Here is an 18,943-nt window from a genome sequence, read left to right as displayed (position 1 = left end):
CAAAATAGTCCACTTTACAGGCAGACATCCTCCTAGCTGAACGATGTCATTTCCCGGAAGAGACAGCCAAGATTGGGCCATTCTCTTTAGTGTTTGCCTTGTCTGCCTTTCCCCCACCTCTTCACTAGAAACATTTTGATCCAAAATCACACGGAAACCCTACACAACTGGCGCAAAAACAAACCAATACCACACTTAAGCAACGTATCCAAATGGAATAACTAAGAACTGAACAGAAAGATAACGAGGTGAGGTTTATTAGACGACTCTTAGACGCTAGCTAAATGCTAGCCAGACATGATTTGCTGCAGGAGTTACCTAACGTTAGATAGCTAAGCTTGCGGCTTCGGATCGTTCATTTATAAGCTCAGTGCTTCAGATGTAGCTATGCCGGATGCAAACGTGTCATTACAAAATATAACTATACTGTAGTTGTTTTCAAAGCACATTTAAAATTCAAATACAAACGCCGTGAGTGTGAAATGTATTGACGTCGCCTCGATAATTAGATAACTTGCATATCTAGCTTAATATTAGGCTTGGTTCGATAGCTATCTACCGGTACTTAACAAGCGTGCAAACAAATGGCACAACCACATTAATTTGTCTAGACAACCAGAAGTTGGATACTAACGTTAYTAGGTAAGTTATGTGTTATGAAACGAAGTTAGCCAGCTTGCTAGACGTTGTAGCTAGCGGAACACGCCTTACAAAGAACCTTCAAACGACACACTCTTCTAAAGTTGTCCTCTCACCAAGTTTGGTATTAAGGTATACTGACTATGTTAGTCATATTGCAGGGAAATATCTGTCGTTTGAATGTTCTCTGTATTGGATATATTGCAATCCATTCATGTTTTATGTCTGACGCAAAATCACAGCACCCTTATAACCATTTCATGCATGGGTGTTGTCAGGTGTTGCAACGTATTAATTGCTCTGTCTTGTCACTGCTGGCCTGGAACAACAAAGGCCCCTGAAAGCCAGTTGTGCAAGGCACTGACAGTGGGCTTTGTTGTAGTGATGCGAATGTGGCATCTCAAAATGCAGTTAACAAGCTACCCCCAAAAAACTCTATACCATTGTCTTTGTTATCCTCTTCAGGGAGATCTTTGCAGTCACTCCTCTCAAAATCCAATAAACACTAAACGTCTATCGCTGCTGCACTGAGAAGCACCCACCTCAACTCAACCTGAGCTAACCGCCTGACTCACCTAAACCCAACCAGCCAGTATGTTCCAGTGTCCGGGTAACCCTATGTCCAGCGCTGCTGCCAGCCCCATGCAGCAGCTGTCTCKGCCTCAGCCAGGGTACAGCATCCCCTGTGCCTRGAGTCCCCTGCCCTCTGAGAGCGCCAGTCACCCTCTCCGGAGCTCAGCCCTGCCCTTGGGCTCAGTCACTCCCTTCAGCCCCACCTCCACAGGTGTGTGTGTGTGTGTGTGTCAAAGCTGTCTGTGTTTCTCTCTCAATGGGCTTATCTGTTTTTGTTTGTTTGTTTTTAGTATCTAACATGGCAAACCCTAAAGAGAAGACCCCCATGTGTCTGGTGAATGAGTTAGCCCGTTTCAATAAGATCCAGCCTGAGTATAAGCTGCTCTGTGAGCAAGGACCAGCTCACTCCAAGGTAACTCAACAACCCAGCCACTGGTACTCACTAGCAAACTTAGGTCGTGTTTATAAGGATACACTCACTGTAGCAAAAGGTTTTGCAACTGAATATAAAAACAAATGTTTCTTGTTGGACAAGTTCAGATAGTGCCATACCATTTCTGGCCAACTGAACACAAGCCTGGAAAGATCAGTCATCAGTATGCTTTTTATGTCTACCTTCCTGCTCTTTAATACTTATAACAGAGATTTATCCCTATCTACTTCTCTCTTCTGTTTCTTTACTCTCCCAGATCTTCTCAGTGCGGTTATCGCTAGGGGATCAGCACTGGGAGGCAGAGGGGACCAGCATAAAGAAGGCCCAACACTCTGCAGCTGCCACAGCCTTGGCCCAGACCACAATGCCCAAACCTAGCATGAGGAACAATACCCGCAACAACACAGGTCATCACTTTGAGTTGCTCAGTATCATGATAGGGAAACATTGATAGTCAGTGGCATTAAGTAGTCTACATTAAATAGGGTTTGAGTTTGATCACTAGGTGTATWCAAGTTTTGGTGCCTATTGTTCTTTAATGTGTTCTGTTTGTTTTCTGTTTCGTCTGTGTGTGTACTACCACAGTAGAATGCATGACGCAAACAGTGGAGCTGAATTCCCTCTGTATGAAGCTAGGGATGAAGCCTATGTACAAGCCCATAGACCCTTACCCCGGGATGAGACCACCCAGCTTCAACTACAACATCAGGGCCCCGGGGCCTTACCAACGCTCCATGCAACAGTACGTCCATTTGTTTTTCTGGGGGGGTATTCATAGTAAAACTTCAATTAATGCCCCAGGCGTTTATTGGAGGACAGCATGATTAGGTAAGTCGGTCAGTAAAAGCTATACCTGAGCGTCTCCTGTCTTTTCGGTGTGTGGTCAGGTACTACTACCCATTTCCCCCGGTGGGGCCGGTGCTGTATCACATGGAGCTGAACATCGGGGGCCAACAGTTCCACGGGAAGGGGCGCACGCGGCAGCTCGCCAAACACGACGCCGCCTCCAAGGCCCTGAAGACTCTGCAGAAGGAGCCCATACTGCTGCAGCAGCTGCCTGAGGTCAGAACTGCCTGGGGTCAGAACTGCCTGGGGTCAGAACTGCCTGGGGTCAGAACTGCCTGGGGTCAGAACTGCCTGGGGTCAGAACTGCCTGGGGTCAGAACTGGGGAGAAAACACTAGGGATGGAACAGTCCCTGCTTATTCATTTCTGTTTCTGGGAATACTCCAACTGGGATTCCTGGAAAAAGTTGGATGAAAGTTTGGGCAAAATACCAGAAATGTTCCCAAAGGGCAACACCTGCTACATGGATCACTACACCGGTCTGCTTCACAACGTGAAGGGCACATATTTGATTCAATACTGCCACACAGAGCAATTCCGCTGCATCTTATAGCCACTCTGCTGCAACATACACAGCTGTCAGATAGTTTGTGTCAAAACATTCTATTTCATTTCAGATGAATGGAGAAGACACTGAAGAGAACCTCAACAAATCAGAAATCAGCCAGGTGTTTGAGATCGCACTGAAGAGGAACATGCCTGTCAACTTTGAGGTAGGCTTTGGTCCTGCATTGGCTCAACTAACAGTCCAGTTATATAGTGGAACTAATTATGTTCTCTCCCCTGAGGATATACCTTTCCAAGTCTTTTTCTAATTGTCTTTCCCTTACTTCTTCCCACAGGTTCTCAAGGAGGCAGGTCCTCCCCACATGAAGAGCTTCATGGTGCGTGTGGCGGTGGGGGAGTTCTGTGGTGAGGGCGAGGGCAAGAGTAAGAAGATCGCTAAGAAGCTGGCAGCTACAGCTGTGCTGGAGGAACTGAGGAGACTGCCCCAGCTGATCCCCTGCGTGGAAAAGATGCAGCCAGCACGCATCAAGAAGAAGACCAAGTCCATCATTAAGGTGAGAGGACCAGGTGGATGAGGTCAGGGAGAGTAGAGTACATCATTAAAAAGAACAAGGGCTTCTAAGAAGGCCATTGTTAATTCTTAAAGGGCAACAGAAGGGAGAGAAGGGGTGACGGGGAAAGCTTTTGCAGGGTCGGAAAATTGTTTTATAGGATTGTTTGATCTTGTGCATGTTCTCTCCGTCCCCCTCCAGCTGCAGACCAGTCCAGAATATGGGCAGGGCATGAACCCCATCAGCAGACTGGCTCAGATCCAGCAGGCTAAGAAAGAGAAGGAACCAGAGTACAACATGCTGACAGAGAGGGGGCTGCCCAGACGCAGGGAGTTTGTTATGCAGGTGAGACAGGAGGCCCTGGCACATAGCCTACCACTACCTGCTCTTGACCAAATCAACCCCATACTATTGGTCTAGGGCACTTGTGTAGGTCTGACGGGATTGGACAGGTGTGAGCAATATAACACCTAGCCTATCAGAGGGCAATGTGGAGCTTGCGCCATAGTGTGTATGCCTATCTAGGCCAGTTCTCTCAGATCTCCCTAGTGTCTATGGTTCTCTGATTCTGACCTGTAGTTGTGGTCACCAGGTGARGGTGTGTGGTCAGTGTGCGGAGGGCTTGGGCCCCAGTAAGAAGGTAGCGAAGAAGAACGCAGCAGAGAAGATGCTGGAGCTTCTAGGTTTCAAAGTGCCTCAGCCGCAGCCCCACAAACCTGCGCTCAAAACGGACGAAAAGGTACAGTAGGTCCCCAAGAACCACCAGAGGCATCCCATCCAGACCACTGGTTTAGTTAGACTCCACTCATGTGCTTATCTATCCAGTAGTACATAGCAGAGATAGTTTGTATTGACTTGAATGATCATTGAGCCGTCAACTGACGTGTATTCTTTCTGTTGATCATGTGACCCAAGGTTCCACTGAAGAAAAATGGAGACGGGAGGAAAGTGACCTTCTTTGAGCCAGGCTCTGTGGAGGAGAGCCAGTCGCTGGGTGAGTGGTTCAGGCGCAGGGTTGAAACTACACATATTTTGATATGTCCTGTTTTATGCAGTACACTTTGTTTGGATTTGGTATGAGACATTTTACTTAATCGACTTAAACCATTTTGTCTCTTTTGGGGAGCATAGGTAATCCACAAACTTCCCCCAGAGTGTTATGCGGGATGACTGATTTAGTATTTTGGAACGTGGGATACTTTTACATTACATGGGTGTTTCATTCCGTGTTTCTCCTTCCTTCCTGTTTTACATGACTATGTCTCTGGCGACCCCCCCCCCCCCCCATCTCTCAGGTTCCAAGGAAGAGGACTACGCGCCTGCCTTCCTCAGCCACCAGCAGCTCCCAGCAGGCATCCTGCTCATGGTGCCCGAGGTGGCCCAGGCTGTAGGGGCCAGCCCTAGCCAGGGGCACCAGAACAAGGACTACGGTCCCCGGGCCAACCCTGCTAAGGTGTGTCCCTTTGTTTTAGTGGAATTAGCCATGGTATTATTTTAGCTCTGCTATCTTTTACCTCACAGTTTGTATGTTTATTTTAGTCCTTTGATGTTCTCTTTTACTTCTTCAATATTTTGTTGTAAAAGTGTCTTTGATTAGCAAGATAAGCACTATGCAAATAAACAGTATTGCTATTATTATATTAAGGCCACCCTGACGGCCATCATCGCCAATGAGCTGCTTTACGCTGGTGCCTCCCTGACCGCCGATACCATTCTGAAGAGCCAGAACAGTGTGGGTCATCTAGTACCCCATGGACCCCTGACCAGACCCTCTGAACTGCTCAGCTACCTGGCCAACGTACAGGGACTGCAGGTACACACATACACACACATGTACGTTAACTCACACAAACACCTACCCCATGGGTTCCTGACCAGACCCTCCAAACTGCTCAGCTAGCTGGCCTAATATACAGGGACTACAGGTAGTCATAGACACAACGGTGCGCATGCATGTGTGCGCACACGAACAAACACACACACACACACAATTAAACCTTTTATTAATGCAGTGGTATTTAAACTTTTTCAGTGGGGACCGCATTTTTTTCCCGCCAGAATATCTGGGGACATAATCTTTTCTCCCACAAAATTCTGGCTACTCCACCCCACCCCAACTTTAAAATCAGTAAATTCATAAATTTTTACATCAACAAATAACCTTCAATTCATTACATTTTCATCTCTTATCCAAATGATAAGAAACTGATAAGTATATTTACTCAATATTATTACATTTTTTAAATGATCTTTCTCAAAWATGTTTYCATGTTGTRCCATACAATCTCTACCTTATTGTTGTTGTTGGGCGATCCCACTGCAGTTCCTGGGGTCGCGACCCCGTTTTTGAAACGACTATATTAATGTTTTGTGGAGTGTTAATGTTAGTATTAATATCCTCTGTTGCTTTTCTTGCAGGTGGAATACAAAGACTTCCCCAAAAACAACAAGAATGAATTTGTATCGCTGATCAACTGCTCCTCCCAGCCCCCCCTCATCAGTCACGGCATAGGCAAGGACGTGGAGTCCTGTCACGACATGGTTAGACTCGCACACAACCACACTGAAGGAGCTTTAGTGTTTAGACCAGGATCTTGTTCATTAGGGCACACCGTAGCAAAAAAAAAGCTGGTCTCCCAAGTGGCGTAGCGGTCTAAGGCACTGCATTGCTATTAAAAAAAGTATATTGGACATGTTCACAAAGTTACACATGTGCCCTCTGAACACGACGCTGATGCTCTAAATCAGGCATACAAGCACAAGCAATAGGGAAATGATGATATAGGCTACATCAAATATTCCACATCCTCCCTCTGTCTACAGGCTGCCTTGAATATCCTGAAGATTCTGTCAGAGCTGGACCAGCACCAGCAGCAGACCAATGACAGGACAGGGAACGCACCACTCTCTGGGTAAGACCATGCATCTAATAGGTCAGATGAGGACCAATAAGAGAACACTTATTGAGGTTGAATAATAATAGTTTAATATATTTGTCTTGTTTTCTAGGGTTGCAAAACTCCGAAAACATTCCAAAAGCTTTTCAGAAATCCTAGTTTCTCTCCAACCTGAGAACTAGGTCCATATGACTTGGTAACACTTGTTTTGTCTTGTGTTGGGTTTCTGTAGGTGTGGTAAACAGGACATGGAGGGCATCATCAAACAGGCTAACTCAAGCACCTTGGGACAACAGACTCTGGATGGCACTGTGTAGACAGACGCACACCATTGGTTGTTTGAAAGAAGCACGAAAAGAAAACTAACACTGTTCTGATAGGCTGTTTTAGATTTCCACAGGAAGCTGAGGGCAACCATCACTAGTGTTCATATTGTATTAAATCTTCCAAAATATTCACAGTTAAACAAGATTGATAGAAGGAAATTTGATTTTGTTTAATTGTGCACATTATTCATTCTTTTTGTTGCTTTATAGAAAAAAAATTGCTGCATCATATCCAATATATATATGTTGAGATAAGATGGAATAATGTTAATATGATAACTGTGAAAATCAGCTTTTGAGAAGAAGTGTTTTGTCTATTTTTCCCTTTTTTTCTGTTAATGAGATCTTTCTCTTATTTTTAAATGTTGTTTAATTCTTCATTGACCCTGGAATTATTGGGGGGTTGTTAATAACAGACCTGGGTTAAAAAACGAATGAAATCTTTCAAATACTTGGAGAGTTTGCTTTATGAGTGCCAGATGGGTGGAGTTTGCCGTTTTGCCTCTGAGCTTGCCTGGAGCAATGGAATAATCAAGCCCAGCTAAAGTATTTGAAATGATTTAAAATAATTTTTAACCCAGGTCTGGTTGTTACAATAGTGTTTACTTGTGAAGTAGTATGGGACCCCATAGAAGGATGGGATGCAGCTAGCGAACCACTGTTGATTTTCCTAGAGTGCTTGATAACAACCACCGCAAGTGAACAGTGTTTATCTACATTACCATGTAGGGCTGCGAAGGTTTTGTGACTAAGTATAGCGTGTGTGATGTCCTGTGATTTTGTCTGTCCCCACTGTCAGAGGTGTCGGGGCAGTATAAGTCTGTGTTGCGTACGGTCCTAGCACGATATCCCCCCTCTCTCCCCTTGTTGTCCCTCCCTCAGTGTCAAACCACCTCTCTGCTCCCCATGAAATGTAAGTAAAACTTGTATGCTATCACGCACAAAACAAAACCATCATAGTTGTTGTATATTTGTTCTTCTTACTGTATGTGCCCTCATGTTCCAAGAGAAAATGGTAGATGATAGAGAAAGGTACATTTGGGGGTACTTTTTGGACTGGATGTGTAGTGTAAGCCTAAACTAGTCTCTCTCAACAGGTGTGTTTCTGCCAAAGCAAGTCTAGCCCTACACAGATGTGATATCAATGAGTGAACAACCAACCAGTCACACAGTGGCTTTACTTTGACAACAGTGGATGTTTTTACCACATATCAACACAGTTTAGTATAATAAGCCAAACAAATGGCTGACACATTATTGACCTGTCAGAAACACATGGTACAACCACCCTGTCCTGCAAGACTTAATTTCTGGCCAATGACAATTACTGGCATTCCATCACATGCAAGCAGGACAACTTCTGTTGCTCAGTGTCACACCTGTCTCTTATACACATCTAGATGTGTATAAGAGACAGCAACCACCCTGTCCTGCAAGACTTAATTTCTGGCCAATGACAATTACTGGCATTCCATCACATGCAAGCAGGACAACTTCTGTTGCTCAGTGTCACACAACCATGTTACACTATCTTGCCAACCTGAACCTTACTGTGCTAGCTCAGGTTTTTTGTTTTATTTTACATTGTCCTCTCCATCGCAGTTCCAGCAGAACTCGGTTTCTTAAAGCGAGCTGAACAGGACCTAGGGTGCCAGCCTGCCTTTAAACCAGTCGAGGGGCATGGTTGGTTGGCCATGGCCTTCTCAAACCAGCTTGGTAATAAGTGTAACAAAGGCAGGCTGACCTTAGACTGGACCACACTGGAAAACATTAAGCCGTAAGAGTAGTACAGTTTGGATTGGTCATTTTATTTCCCCATCATATAGTTTTTTATCCATTCAGGCCTGGTTTCCCTGACAGATTAAACCTACTGGAATAAAAAAACATGGTCAACGTATCATTTTAGTCCAAGACTAGGCTTATTATGTGTCTGGGAAACCCACCCTTAGATTTTATCTGTCGAGACTAAGTCTACAGGGAGAGTTAGTTAGCTGCGATCAGGGTAGGTTCTCCATTGGTCAGCTCCACTTGCTGTCAATGAAAGGCTACGTGCACTTGTCTGACCCCATGAACCGATATGTCACCACGGAGGACTCCCACGGCAACAGCCTGCAGGAAGAGGAAGAAGGGTGCAGTTACACAGGTTAAACCTGGCTGTATTGTACAAACACTATGTTTGATATAGTAAGCCTATCTTGTTTCACCCATATATATACAGTGGCTTGTGAAAGTATTCACCCCAAAGGGCATTTTTCCTATTTTGTTGCCTTACACCCTGGAATTAAAATTGATTTGGGGGGTTTGTATCATTTGATTTACACAACATGCCTACCACTTTGCAGATGCAAAATATTTTCTATTGTGAAACAAACAAGAAATAAGACAAAAAAATCTAACATGAGCATGCATAACTATTCACCCCCCCCCCCCCAAGTCAATACTTTGTAGAGCCACCTTTTGCAGCAATTACAGCTGCAAATCTCTTGGGGTATGTCTCTATAAGCTTGGCACATCTAGCCACTGGGATTTTTGCCCATTCTTCAAGGCAGAGCTGCTCCAGCTCCTACAAGTTGGATGGGTTCTGCTGGTGTAAAGCAATATTTAAGTTTGACTAGGCCATTCCAAGACATTTAAATGTTTCCCCTTAAACCACTCGGGTGTTGCTTTAGCAGTATTCTTAGGGTCATTGTCCTGCTGGAAGGTGAACCTCCGTCCCAATCACAAATCTCTGGAAGACTGAAACAGGTTTCCCTCAAGAATTTCCCTGTATTTAGCGCCATGCATCATTCCTTCAATTCTGARCAGTTTCCCAGTTCCTGCAGATGAAAAACATCTCCACAGCATGATGCTGCCACCACRKTGCTTCACTGTGGGGATGGTGTTCTGTGGAGAGGTGTTYGGTTTGCGCCAGACATAGCATTTTCCTTGATGGCCAAAAAGCTACATTTTAGTCTCATCTGACCAGTGTACCTTCTTCCGTATGTTTGGGGAGTCTCCCACATGCTTTTGGCGAACACCAAACATGTTTGCTTTTTTTTCTGGCCACTCTTCCATAAATCCCAGCTTTGTGGAGTGTATGGCTTAAAGTGGTCCTATGSACAGATACTCCAATCTTCGCTCCTTCAGGGTTATCTTTGGTCTCTTTGTTGCCTCTGATTAATGCCCTCCTTGCCTGGTTCGTGAGTTTTGGTGGGCGGCCCTCTCTTGGTAGGTTTGTTGTGCCAAATTCTTTCCCTTTTTTAATAATGGATTTAATGGTGCTCCTTGGGATGTTCAAAGTTTCTGATCTTTTTTTATAACCCAACCCTGATCTGTACTTCTCCACAACTTTGTCCCTGACCTGTTTGGAGAGCTCCTTGGTCTTCATAGTGTTGCTTGCGAGATCATGTGACACTTAGATTGCACACAGGTGGACTTTATTTAACTAATTATGTGACTTCTGAAGCTAATTGGTTGCACCAGATCTTATTTAGGGGCTTCATAGCAAAAGGGGAGAAATACATATGCACGCACCACTTTTCCGTATTTTATTTTTTAGAATTTTTCGAAACAAGTAATTTTTTTCATTTCACTTCACCAATTTTTTTGACTTTTTTTGTGTATGTCCATTGCATGATATCCAAATAAAAATACATTTAAATTACAGGTTGTACTGCAACAAAATAGGAAAAACGCTAATTGGGGTGAATACTTTTGCAAGGCACTATATACATTTATTCTAGTTCTGAGGTTTCACCAGCCATCATGTCTCAGGCCTACGTGTTCTGATGAATGCCTGTGTCTGTATTGTCTCTGTATAGGTCATATGCGGCTGTTGACAAATGGTCCAACCAACTGATGGACCACCTACACAACCTGGGACTCAACACTACATCAGCCTGGGAGAACAGGACAGCGTGGAGAGACCAATGTCGAGGTGCTCCGCACCTTTCCAAGGAATTAGCGAAGACGAGTGAGTGGGTGATCATAATTTTTTTTTTTTAATCAATGTGTGTACTCACGCTCAAGAGATGACAGGAACGTAGGTGAGGTGTGGAATGCAGACCGGGGCTGGTCTTATCGGGATGGRGTTCATGGCTTTCTCCAAACTGTACTCAGGCTCCAGTGATGCCAGGGACAGTTCTACCTCATTCCTGAGGGYGGCAGCAGAGTGAAAAGTTTCACAACATCCCACTGTTTTTAAATGTACAATTACAAGGGACATTCTGATACATACTGTAGTAAGCCTYTGTTCTGTGCCATATTATAAACCACTGTGTATGATTGTTTGAAGTAGGCTTACACCTGCAATATCAGTCTGTGATTGACCTACAACAAAGTTGCCCTTAGTCCCTCTTTAGTGTCCCCACTCCGCAGCTGTAGTCTCTCTCATCTGATCTTGCACCTGTCGAACATGCCCATGTCTACAATATAGGGGCACACCAGAGTGGTCTTGACTCCATCAGACTCCTCAGTCAGCAGCTCGCGGGCCAGGGACTCGTGGAAGCCCACCGCCGCAAACTCACTGGCGCATTAATCTATAAGTCWATGCTAGGTAAAGCTCCGCCTTATCTCAGCTCACTGGTCACGATAACAACACCCACCCATAGCARGGACTCCAGCAGGTATATCTCACTGGTCGTCCCCACAGCCAACACCTCCTTTGGCCGCCTTTCCTTCTAMTTTTCTGCTGCCAATGACTGGAACGAATTGCAAAAATCGCTGAAGCTGGAGACTAACTTTAAACATCAGCTAACCAATCGCTGCAGCTGTACATAGCCCATCTGTAAATAGCCCACCCAATATACCTACCTCATCCCCATATTGTTTTTATTTACTTTTCTACTTGCACATCATCATCTGCTCATCTATCAATCCCGTGTTAATTTGCTAAACTATAATTACTTCGCTACTATGGCCTATTTATTGCCTTACCWCCTCACGCCATTTGCACACACTGTATATAGACGTTCTTTTTTTTCTATTGTGTTATTGACTGTACGCTTGTTTATTCCATGTGTAACTCTGTGTTGTTGTTTGTGTCGCACTGCTTTTTTTTTTATCTTGGCTAGGTCGCAGTTGTAAATGAGAACTTGTTCTCAACTAGCTTACCTGGTTAAATAAAGGTGAAATATATATATATATTTTTTTTAATGAATCCTGCCTCCAAACAGAAAGACCACTCAGGGCCCATATTTACTTAGCGTCTCAGAGTGCTCAGAGGTCCATCCTGTCCATGTAATCTTATTCATTATGATCCAAAAGGCAAAACTGGTCCAAAAGGCAAAACTGGACCTATATCAGGGACTTGTGCTCTGAGTCGCTTTCTGAATATGGGCCCAGAACACATTTATAATATTCTCACAGTAACATACATAGGTATTTCGGTATGATTTATTTTGTTGTTGTAAGTTAACACTTTTTATAGATTATCCTTTTACCTATGTCACTWCACATTAATAACTATAGTAATACCATTCTTAGTTGCATAGTAATATTTATGGTAATAAACATCAGCAATATTCTCCCTCAGGTGGTCTGTACTCCCTGGTTCACCTCCACACAGGCAGTATTGAAGAGACCTAGGATGCTGGTGATGATGTGGCCATGGTTCTGCTCCTTCATCTGGGGAACGAAGGCCTTCGCCACCTGGGAAACAGACAGGTTGACATAGACAGACAGGTAGACACACATGCACGGACAGATCGTCACAAGCAGGCATTGACACATACGGAAAGACAGACGCACACAACAAGGACAGACAGGCATACACACACAAGCACGCACGCACGGACAGATGGACAAGCACACAAACACACACACACAGATACTTTTATTTGGTGAACACAATTACTGACGAACAGGATTATCAATGATGATGAAATAATGATTTTGAATGAGCTAAATGATGCATTAGTATTGTATTGCCATCCTTATGGGACTTCTGCCTAGCTAGGCCTCAGGTTGCTCAGTGTGAAGCAGGCTTACTGTTCCCCACTCTAAGAGGATCAGGGAGGGAATCCTCTAGTCCTTTAAGTGTGTGTGTGTGTGTGTGTGTGTGTGTGTGTGTGTGTGTGTGTGTGTGTGTGTGTGTGTGTGTGTGTGTGTGTGTGTGTGTGTGTTGTGTGTGGGCTTTAATACACTATGTGTATGTGTTGTCGTCGCTCAGCTAGGGATAAGAACGAAATTAAAGCTGTACATTTTACATGTGTGTATTCTGATAATAAATAATATTCTGATTATTTTCACATTCCAGTTATGCGTTTCTTCTTCGTCATGTTACCCATATAGCCCTGTAGACACTACACACCTGGTAACACTATGGCTGCGTAAGACGCTCTGGATAAGAGCTTCTGCTAAATGACTAAAATGTAAAATGTGTCAATTGTTGTTTTATATGTCAGTTCATAGACTCGATGCCAAGGTATTGGGCCATCAAAAACCTTTTCCGAACTGACTTGAATTTGATACGGTATTGCAGTCCAACCTTTGAGTGAAAACCTTTAAGTGAAACTGATACATTTTTCAATTTATACTAATCATTTTAAGCCATTTATGATTTTTTTATGGGTGGCAGACAGACTAATTCTTWAATTTATTTAAGTAATTGTCTCTTCCAATTTTGTGGCAGAGCTGCGATGAGTTGGTTATTTTGTATTGAGCATACACCTCCATACACTGTTGTTAGTTGCTTGTGTGACATCATTTGATCGTTCCATCACTATGATTGAGTTTAGCCATATTATTTTCTGTAATATTGCTTCTGCCTTTTTTTGAGGATAAAATTGAAACTGTAGCCAACTCTGTATGACTTCATTTGAAAAGGAGGATACTTTAAACAGGGATACATTGTCAATCCACTGAAAATGTAAGGTTTTAWTCTGCAAAAGGCAAAGAGCCCGATCTTAAACATAGGATGGGCCTCTAAGTAGCTTGATAGAAAACCAATTTGGATACAATTACGGTACAATGGAGGCTTTAAGAGAGCGGTTTAATGCCTTAATATTTAATAGTTTTAACCCTCAACTCATTTTCGTTATATAAATAAGCTTATTTAACTTTATCTGGTTTGCCATTCCAAATAAAGTGAAYTATTTATTCCTAGCATGATTTGAAAAAGGATTCTCCTCTAGTCGGTAGAATAATRAATTAATATGTAAACTACGATATTACTAGGGTATTAGTCAGGGTAATCTTCCCTAGAGAATTAGTCAGGGTAGTCTTCCTMTAAATGTAAAGGTGTTTTCCTCTCCACGGTTTCAAGACTCTATCTATTTTGCTAAGTTTTCGATCAAAGTTAATAGTTGCAAGATCGCTGAACTTTTCCGGGATATGCACACCAAGCARATCGACTTCACCATCTGCCCATTAATCGAGAGACCACATGGCAATTTATATATTTTATATCTTTTAGAGACCCAATCTGTAATATAGTTCAAATCAAATMTTATTAATCACTTGCGCCGAATACAACAGGTGTAGACCTTACAGTGAAATGCTTACTTACGAGCCCTTAACCAACAATGCAGTTTTAAAAAATATGGATAAGAATAAGAAATAAAAGTAACAAGTAATTAAAGAGCAGCAGTAAAATAACAATAGTGAGACTATATACAGGGGGGTACCGGTACAGAGTCAATGTGCGGCGGTCCCCGGTTAGTTGAGGAAATATGTACATGTAGGTAGAGTTATTAAAGTGACTATGCATAGATGATAACAACAGAGAGTAGCAGCGGTGTGAAAGTGGGGGCGAGGGGGAGGCTAATAGGGGATAATGCAAATAGTCTGGGTAGCCATTTGATTAAGTGTTCATGAGTCTTATGGCTTGGGGGAGCTGTTTAGAAGCTTCTTGAACCTAGACTTGGCYCTCCGGTACCGCTTGCCGTGCGGTAGCAGAGAGAYCAGTCTATGACTAGGGTGGCTGGAGTCGTTGACAATTTTTAGGGCCTACTTCTGACACCGCCTGGTATAAAGGTCTTGGATGGCAGGAAGCCTGGCCCCAGTGATGTACTGGGCCGAAAGCATTACACTCTGTAGTGCCTTGCAGTCGGAGGCRGAGAAGTTGCCATACCAGGCAGTGATGCAACCAGTCAGGATGCTCTCGATGGTGCAGCTGTAGAACCTTTTGAGGATCTGAGGACCCATGCCAAATAATTTCAGTCTCTTGAGGGGGAATGGGTTTTGTCGTGCCCTCTTCATGACTGTCTTGGTGTGCTTGGACCATGTTAGTTTGTTGGTGATGTGGACACCAAGAAACTTGAAGCTCTCAACCTGCTCCACTGCAGCCCTGTCAATGAGAATTTGCTCGGTCCTTTTTTTCCTGTCGTCCACAATCATCTCCTTTGTCTTGATCACGTTYAGGGAGAAGTTGTTGTCCTGGCACCACACGGCCAGGTCAGTGACCTCCTCCCTATAGGCTGTGTCGTCATTGTCGGTGATCAGGTCTACTGCTGTTGTGTCATCGGCAAACTTAATGATGGTGTTGGAGTCGTGCCTAGCCGTGCAGTCATGAGTGAACAGGGAGTACAGGAGGGGAATGAGCACGCACCCCTGAGGGGCCCCTGTGTTGAGGATCAGCGTGGRGGAGGTMTTGTTACCTACCCTCACCACCTGGGGGCGGCCCGTCAGGAAGTTCAGGATCCAGTTGCAGAGGGAGGTGTTTAGTCCCAGGGTCCTTAGCTTACTGATGAGCTTTGAGGGTCCTTAGATTATTGATGAGCTTGAGAGCACTATGGTGTTGAATGGTGAGCTGTAGTCAATGACTAGCATTCTCACATAGGTGTTCCTGTTGTCCAGGTGGGAAAGGGTAGTGTGGAGTGCAAAAGAGATTGCATCATCTGTGGATCTGTTTGGGCGGTATGCAAATTCGAGTGGGTCTAGGGTTTCCAGGATAATGGTGTTGATGTAAGCCATGACCAGCCTTTCGAAGCACTTCATGGCTACAGACATGAGTGTTACGGGTCGGTAGTCGTTTAGGCAGGTTACTTTAATGTTCTTGGGCACAGGCACTATGGTGGCRTGCTTAAAACATGTTGGTATTACAGACTCGAACAGGTAGAGGTTGAAAATGTCAGTGAAGACACTTGCCAGTTGGTCAGCGCATGCTCTCAATATACGTCCTCGTAATCCGTCAGGCCCTGCGGCCTTGTGAATGTTGATCTGTCGAAAGGTCTTACTCACATCGGCTGCTGAGAGCGTGATCACACAGTCTTCCAGAATAGCTMGTGCTCTKATGCATGTTTCAGTGTTATTTGCCTCAAAGCGCGCATAGAAGTAGTTTAGCTCGTCTGGTAGGCTCGTGTCACTGGACAGCTCTTGSCTGTGCTTCTCTTTGTAGTCTGTAATGGTTTGCAAGCCCTGCCACATCCGACGAGCATCGGAGCCGGTGTAGTACGATTCYATATTAGTCCTGTATTGACGCTTTGCCTGTTTGATGGTTTGTTGGAGGYCATAGCGGGATTTCTTGTAAGCTTCCGGGTTAGAGTCCCGCTCCTTGAAAGCGGCAGCTCTAGCCTTTAGCTCAGTGCGGATGTTGCCTGTAATCCATGGCTTCTGGTTYGGATAAGTACGTACGGTCACTGTGGGGATGACGTCATTGATGCACTTATTGATGAAGTCCTCAATGCCATCGGAGGAATCCCGGAACATATTCCAGTCTGTTCTAGCAAAACAGTCCTGTAGCTTAGCATCTGCTATGTGCTATGTGTGGAGTAAAGGTAGTCCAGAGTTTTTTCCCTCTGGTTGCATATTTCACATGCTGATAGAAATTTGGTATAACAGATTTAAGTTTCCCTGCATTAAAGTTCCCAGCTACTAGGACCGCCGCCTCTGGGTGAGTGTTTTCTTGTTTGCTTATGGTGCAATACAATTCATTCAATGCTGTCTTAGTGCCAGCCTCTGACTATTTTGGTATGTAAACAGCTACGAAAAATACAGATGAAAARGCTCTAGYTAGGTAGTGTGGTCTACAGTTTATCATGAGATACTCTACCACAGARGAGCAATAGCTTGAGAATTCCTTAGATATCGTGCACCAGCTGTTATTTACAAAAGTACATAACCCGCCGCCCCTTTTCTTTCCAGACGTTGCTGTTCTGTCCTGCCGGTGCAGCATATAGCCAGCCAGCTGTATGTTGATAGTGTCGTCGTTCAGCCATGTCTCCGTGAAGCATAATTGGGTTTTAGTTCAGGMAAACTGGAGAAATGATCCAGATCCTCAATGAGGCCCCWCCAGTAATATTGAGGACAAGACAGAACTTGAATCATTGGCGTCATTAAATCKGATTTTTAAAGTTAGCAGTTCAATGGCAATAATAAATAGGAATGATGACCGAGGGCAACCTTGTTTTACAACTTTTGACAATTCAAAGTTCTCAGAGAACTAACCGTTATTTATTATTTTACATAAAGAATTGTTGTARATTACTTTCACCCATTTTACGAGAGATTCTCCATAAAGTAGAAAAAATCTAGGAACTTACAAACAAATTATATATGTACTGTATCAAATGCTTTCTCAAATCTGCTATAAAGATTATCCCTGGTTTCCCTGCATTCTCAAAGTTTTCCATTATTGTTAGTAGTTGTCTAATGTTGTCTCCAATATATCTTCCTTTTGAGAATCCTGTCTGATCGTGATGAATAATGTACGGCAGGTCCTTTGTTATTCTATGAGCAATACATTTCCCCAATATTTTTACGTCACAACAGTGAAGGGTGAGGGGCCTCCATTGTTTTAAACGGACGGGGTCCATGTATTGCCCCCCGAGCTCCTGCTTCAGTAGGAGAGCGATCAGTCCCTCTTTTTGTGTGTCCGACAGTTTGTCATCTATATATGAGTAATTAAAACATGAAAMTAATGGATATTTCAGTAGTTCACAAAAAGTGTGTTAATACAGTGTATTCGGAAAGTAGTCAGACCCCTTMACCCTTTCCACATTTTGTTACGTTACAGCCTTGTTCTAAAGTGTATCAAATAAAAACACACAATACCCCATAATGACAGTGAAAACAGGTTTTTAGACAATTTTGCAAATGTATCAATAYAATAAAAAAMAAATATCTTATTTACATAAGTATTCAGACCCACAGGGTCTTGCTATAAGACTTGAAATTGAGCTCAGGTGCATCCTGTTTACATTTATCATCCTTGAGATGTTTCTACAACTTGATTGGAGTCCACCTGTGGTATATTCTATTGATTGGACATGATTTGGAAAGGCACAGACCTATCTATATAAGGTCCCATAGTTGACAGTGCATGTCAGAGTAAAAATTCTGCTCAAGAGCGCTCAAGGACTTATACTGGGGCGAAGGTTCACCTTCCAACAGGAAAACGACCCTAAGCACACAGCCAAGACAACACAGGAGTAGCTTCTGGACAAGTCTCTGAAACATCTCTCGAGAGACCTGAAAATAGCTGTGCAACGACGCTTGAGAGGATCGGGCGGAGAAGAATGGGAGAAACTCCCAAATGCAGGTGTGTCAAGCTTTTAGCGTCATACCCAAGAAGACTCGAGGCTGTAATCGGTTCAAAGGTGTTTAAACAAAGTACTGATTAAAGGGTCTGAATACTTATGTAAATGTGATATTTGAGTTTTAATTTAATTTGATAAATTTGCCATAATTTTCTTTGTCATTATGGGTATTGTGTGCAGATTGATGAGTGGGAAAAAACAATTCTATCCATTTTAGAATAAGGCTGTAACATAACAGAATGTGGTCTGAATACATTCGAATGCACTGTATCTCTTGAATTTCATTGAGACCAGGGGTTTTCCCCATCTGAAAATAATCAATTGCCAACCATAGTTTGTCGTGTAATTAGCCCTTCACAAGATTTTTTGTCGAGGATAGTTTAAAATAAAATGATATCACAAAACTTATTGTCAAATGAGTTTGGAGGAACTTGACAAAATAACATTTGTTTAAAATATTATTTATTTTACATTAAAAATCTCTGTTGGTGAGATAGGATGCGCAGACCAGCAGGCTGGAGTGTTTACGGACATATTCAACCTCTCACTATCCATTCCAAGTCTGTTGGCCCAACTTGCTAGATGTATAAAATCGTTCCTGGACCCAAGAAAGTGAAGGTAACTGAACTATACTGAACAAAAATATAAACGCAACATGTGAAGTGTTGGTCAATGTTTCATGAGCTGAAAAAAAAGATCCCTTAAATGTTTTCAAT

The 18,943-nt window shown here is 43.4% G+C and overlaps 1 protein-coding gene and 1 long non-coding RNA gene across 5 annotated transcripts in view; both read left to right on the top strand.

Annotated features, from left to right (window-relative positions):
• The first annotated feature begins 79 nt into the window (after positions 1–79).
• LOC111970317 (double-stranded RNA-binding protein Staufen homolog 1) lies at positions 80–7,388 on the top strand. 4 transcript variants are annotated; one of them, XM_023996991.2, is made up of 16 exons: positions 80–248; positions 1,105–1,423; positions 1,503–1,624; positions 1,902–2,052; positions 2,234–2,387; positions 2,533–2,707; positions 3,108–3,203; positions 3,333–3,551; positions 3,750–3,893; positions 4,141–4,287; positions 4,464–4,542; positions 4,844–5,001; positions 5,194–5,361; positions 5,967–6,089; positions 6,372–6,460; positions 6,678–7,388. In XM_023996991.2, the coding sequence occupies exons 2-16, from the start codon at positions 1,234–1,236 to the stop codon at positions 6,760–6,762; spliced, it is 2,100 nt and encodes a 699-aa protein (XP_023852759.1). In that variant the 5' UTR covers positions 80–248; positions 1,105–1,233; the 3' UTR covers positions 6,763–7,388. The 4 variants fall into 4 exon arrangements, with proteins under 4 accessions (XP_023852759.1, XP_023852757.1, XP_023852758.1 ...); XM_023996989.2 differs by having other exon boundaries at positions 2,231–2,387; XM_023996990.2 differs by having other exon boundaries at positions 99–642; positions 2,231–2,387.
• Positions 7,389–9,607: 2,219 nt separating this feature from the next.
• Positions 9,608–18,943, top strand: part of LOC139028393 (uncharacterized) — a 20,811-nt gene continuing 11,475 nt past the window's right edge. Inside the window, exons 1-2 of the long non-coding RNA XR_011480609.1 lie at positions 9,608–10,723; positions 12,284–12,432. This is a non-coding gene — a long non-coding RNA (uncharacterized lncRNA). The remainder of the gene's footprint in view (positions 10,724–12,283; positions 12,433–18,943) is intronic.

This window comes from Salvelinus sp. IW2-2015, linkage group LG11, assembly GCF_002910315.2.
Source record: "Salvelinus sp. IW2-2015 linkage group LG11, ASM291031v2, whole genome shotgun sequence".
NCBI classification, from domain to species: domain Eukaryota; kingdom Metazoa; phylum Chordata; class Actinopteri; order Salmoniformes; family Salmonidae; genus Salvelinus; species Salvelinus sp. IW2-2015.
Note: the sequence above shows the minus strand (reverse complement) of the source record. Positions and strands in the feature narration are given on the sequence as shown.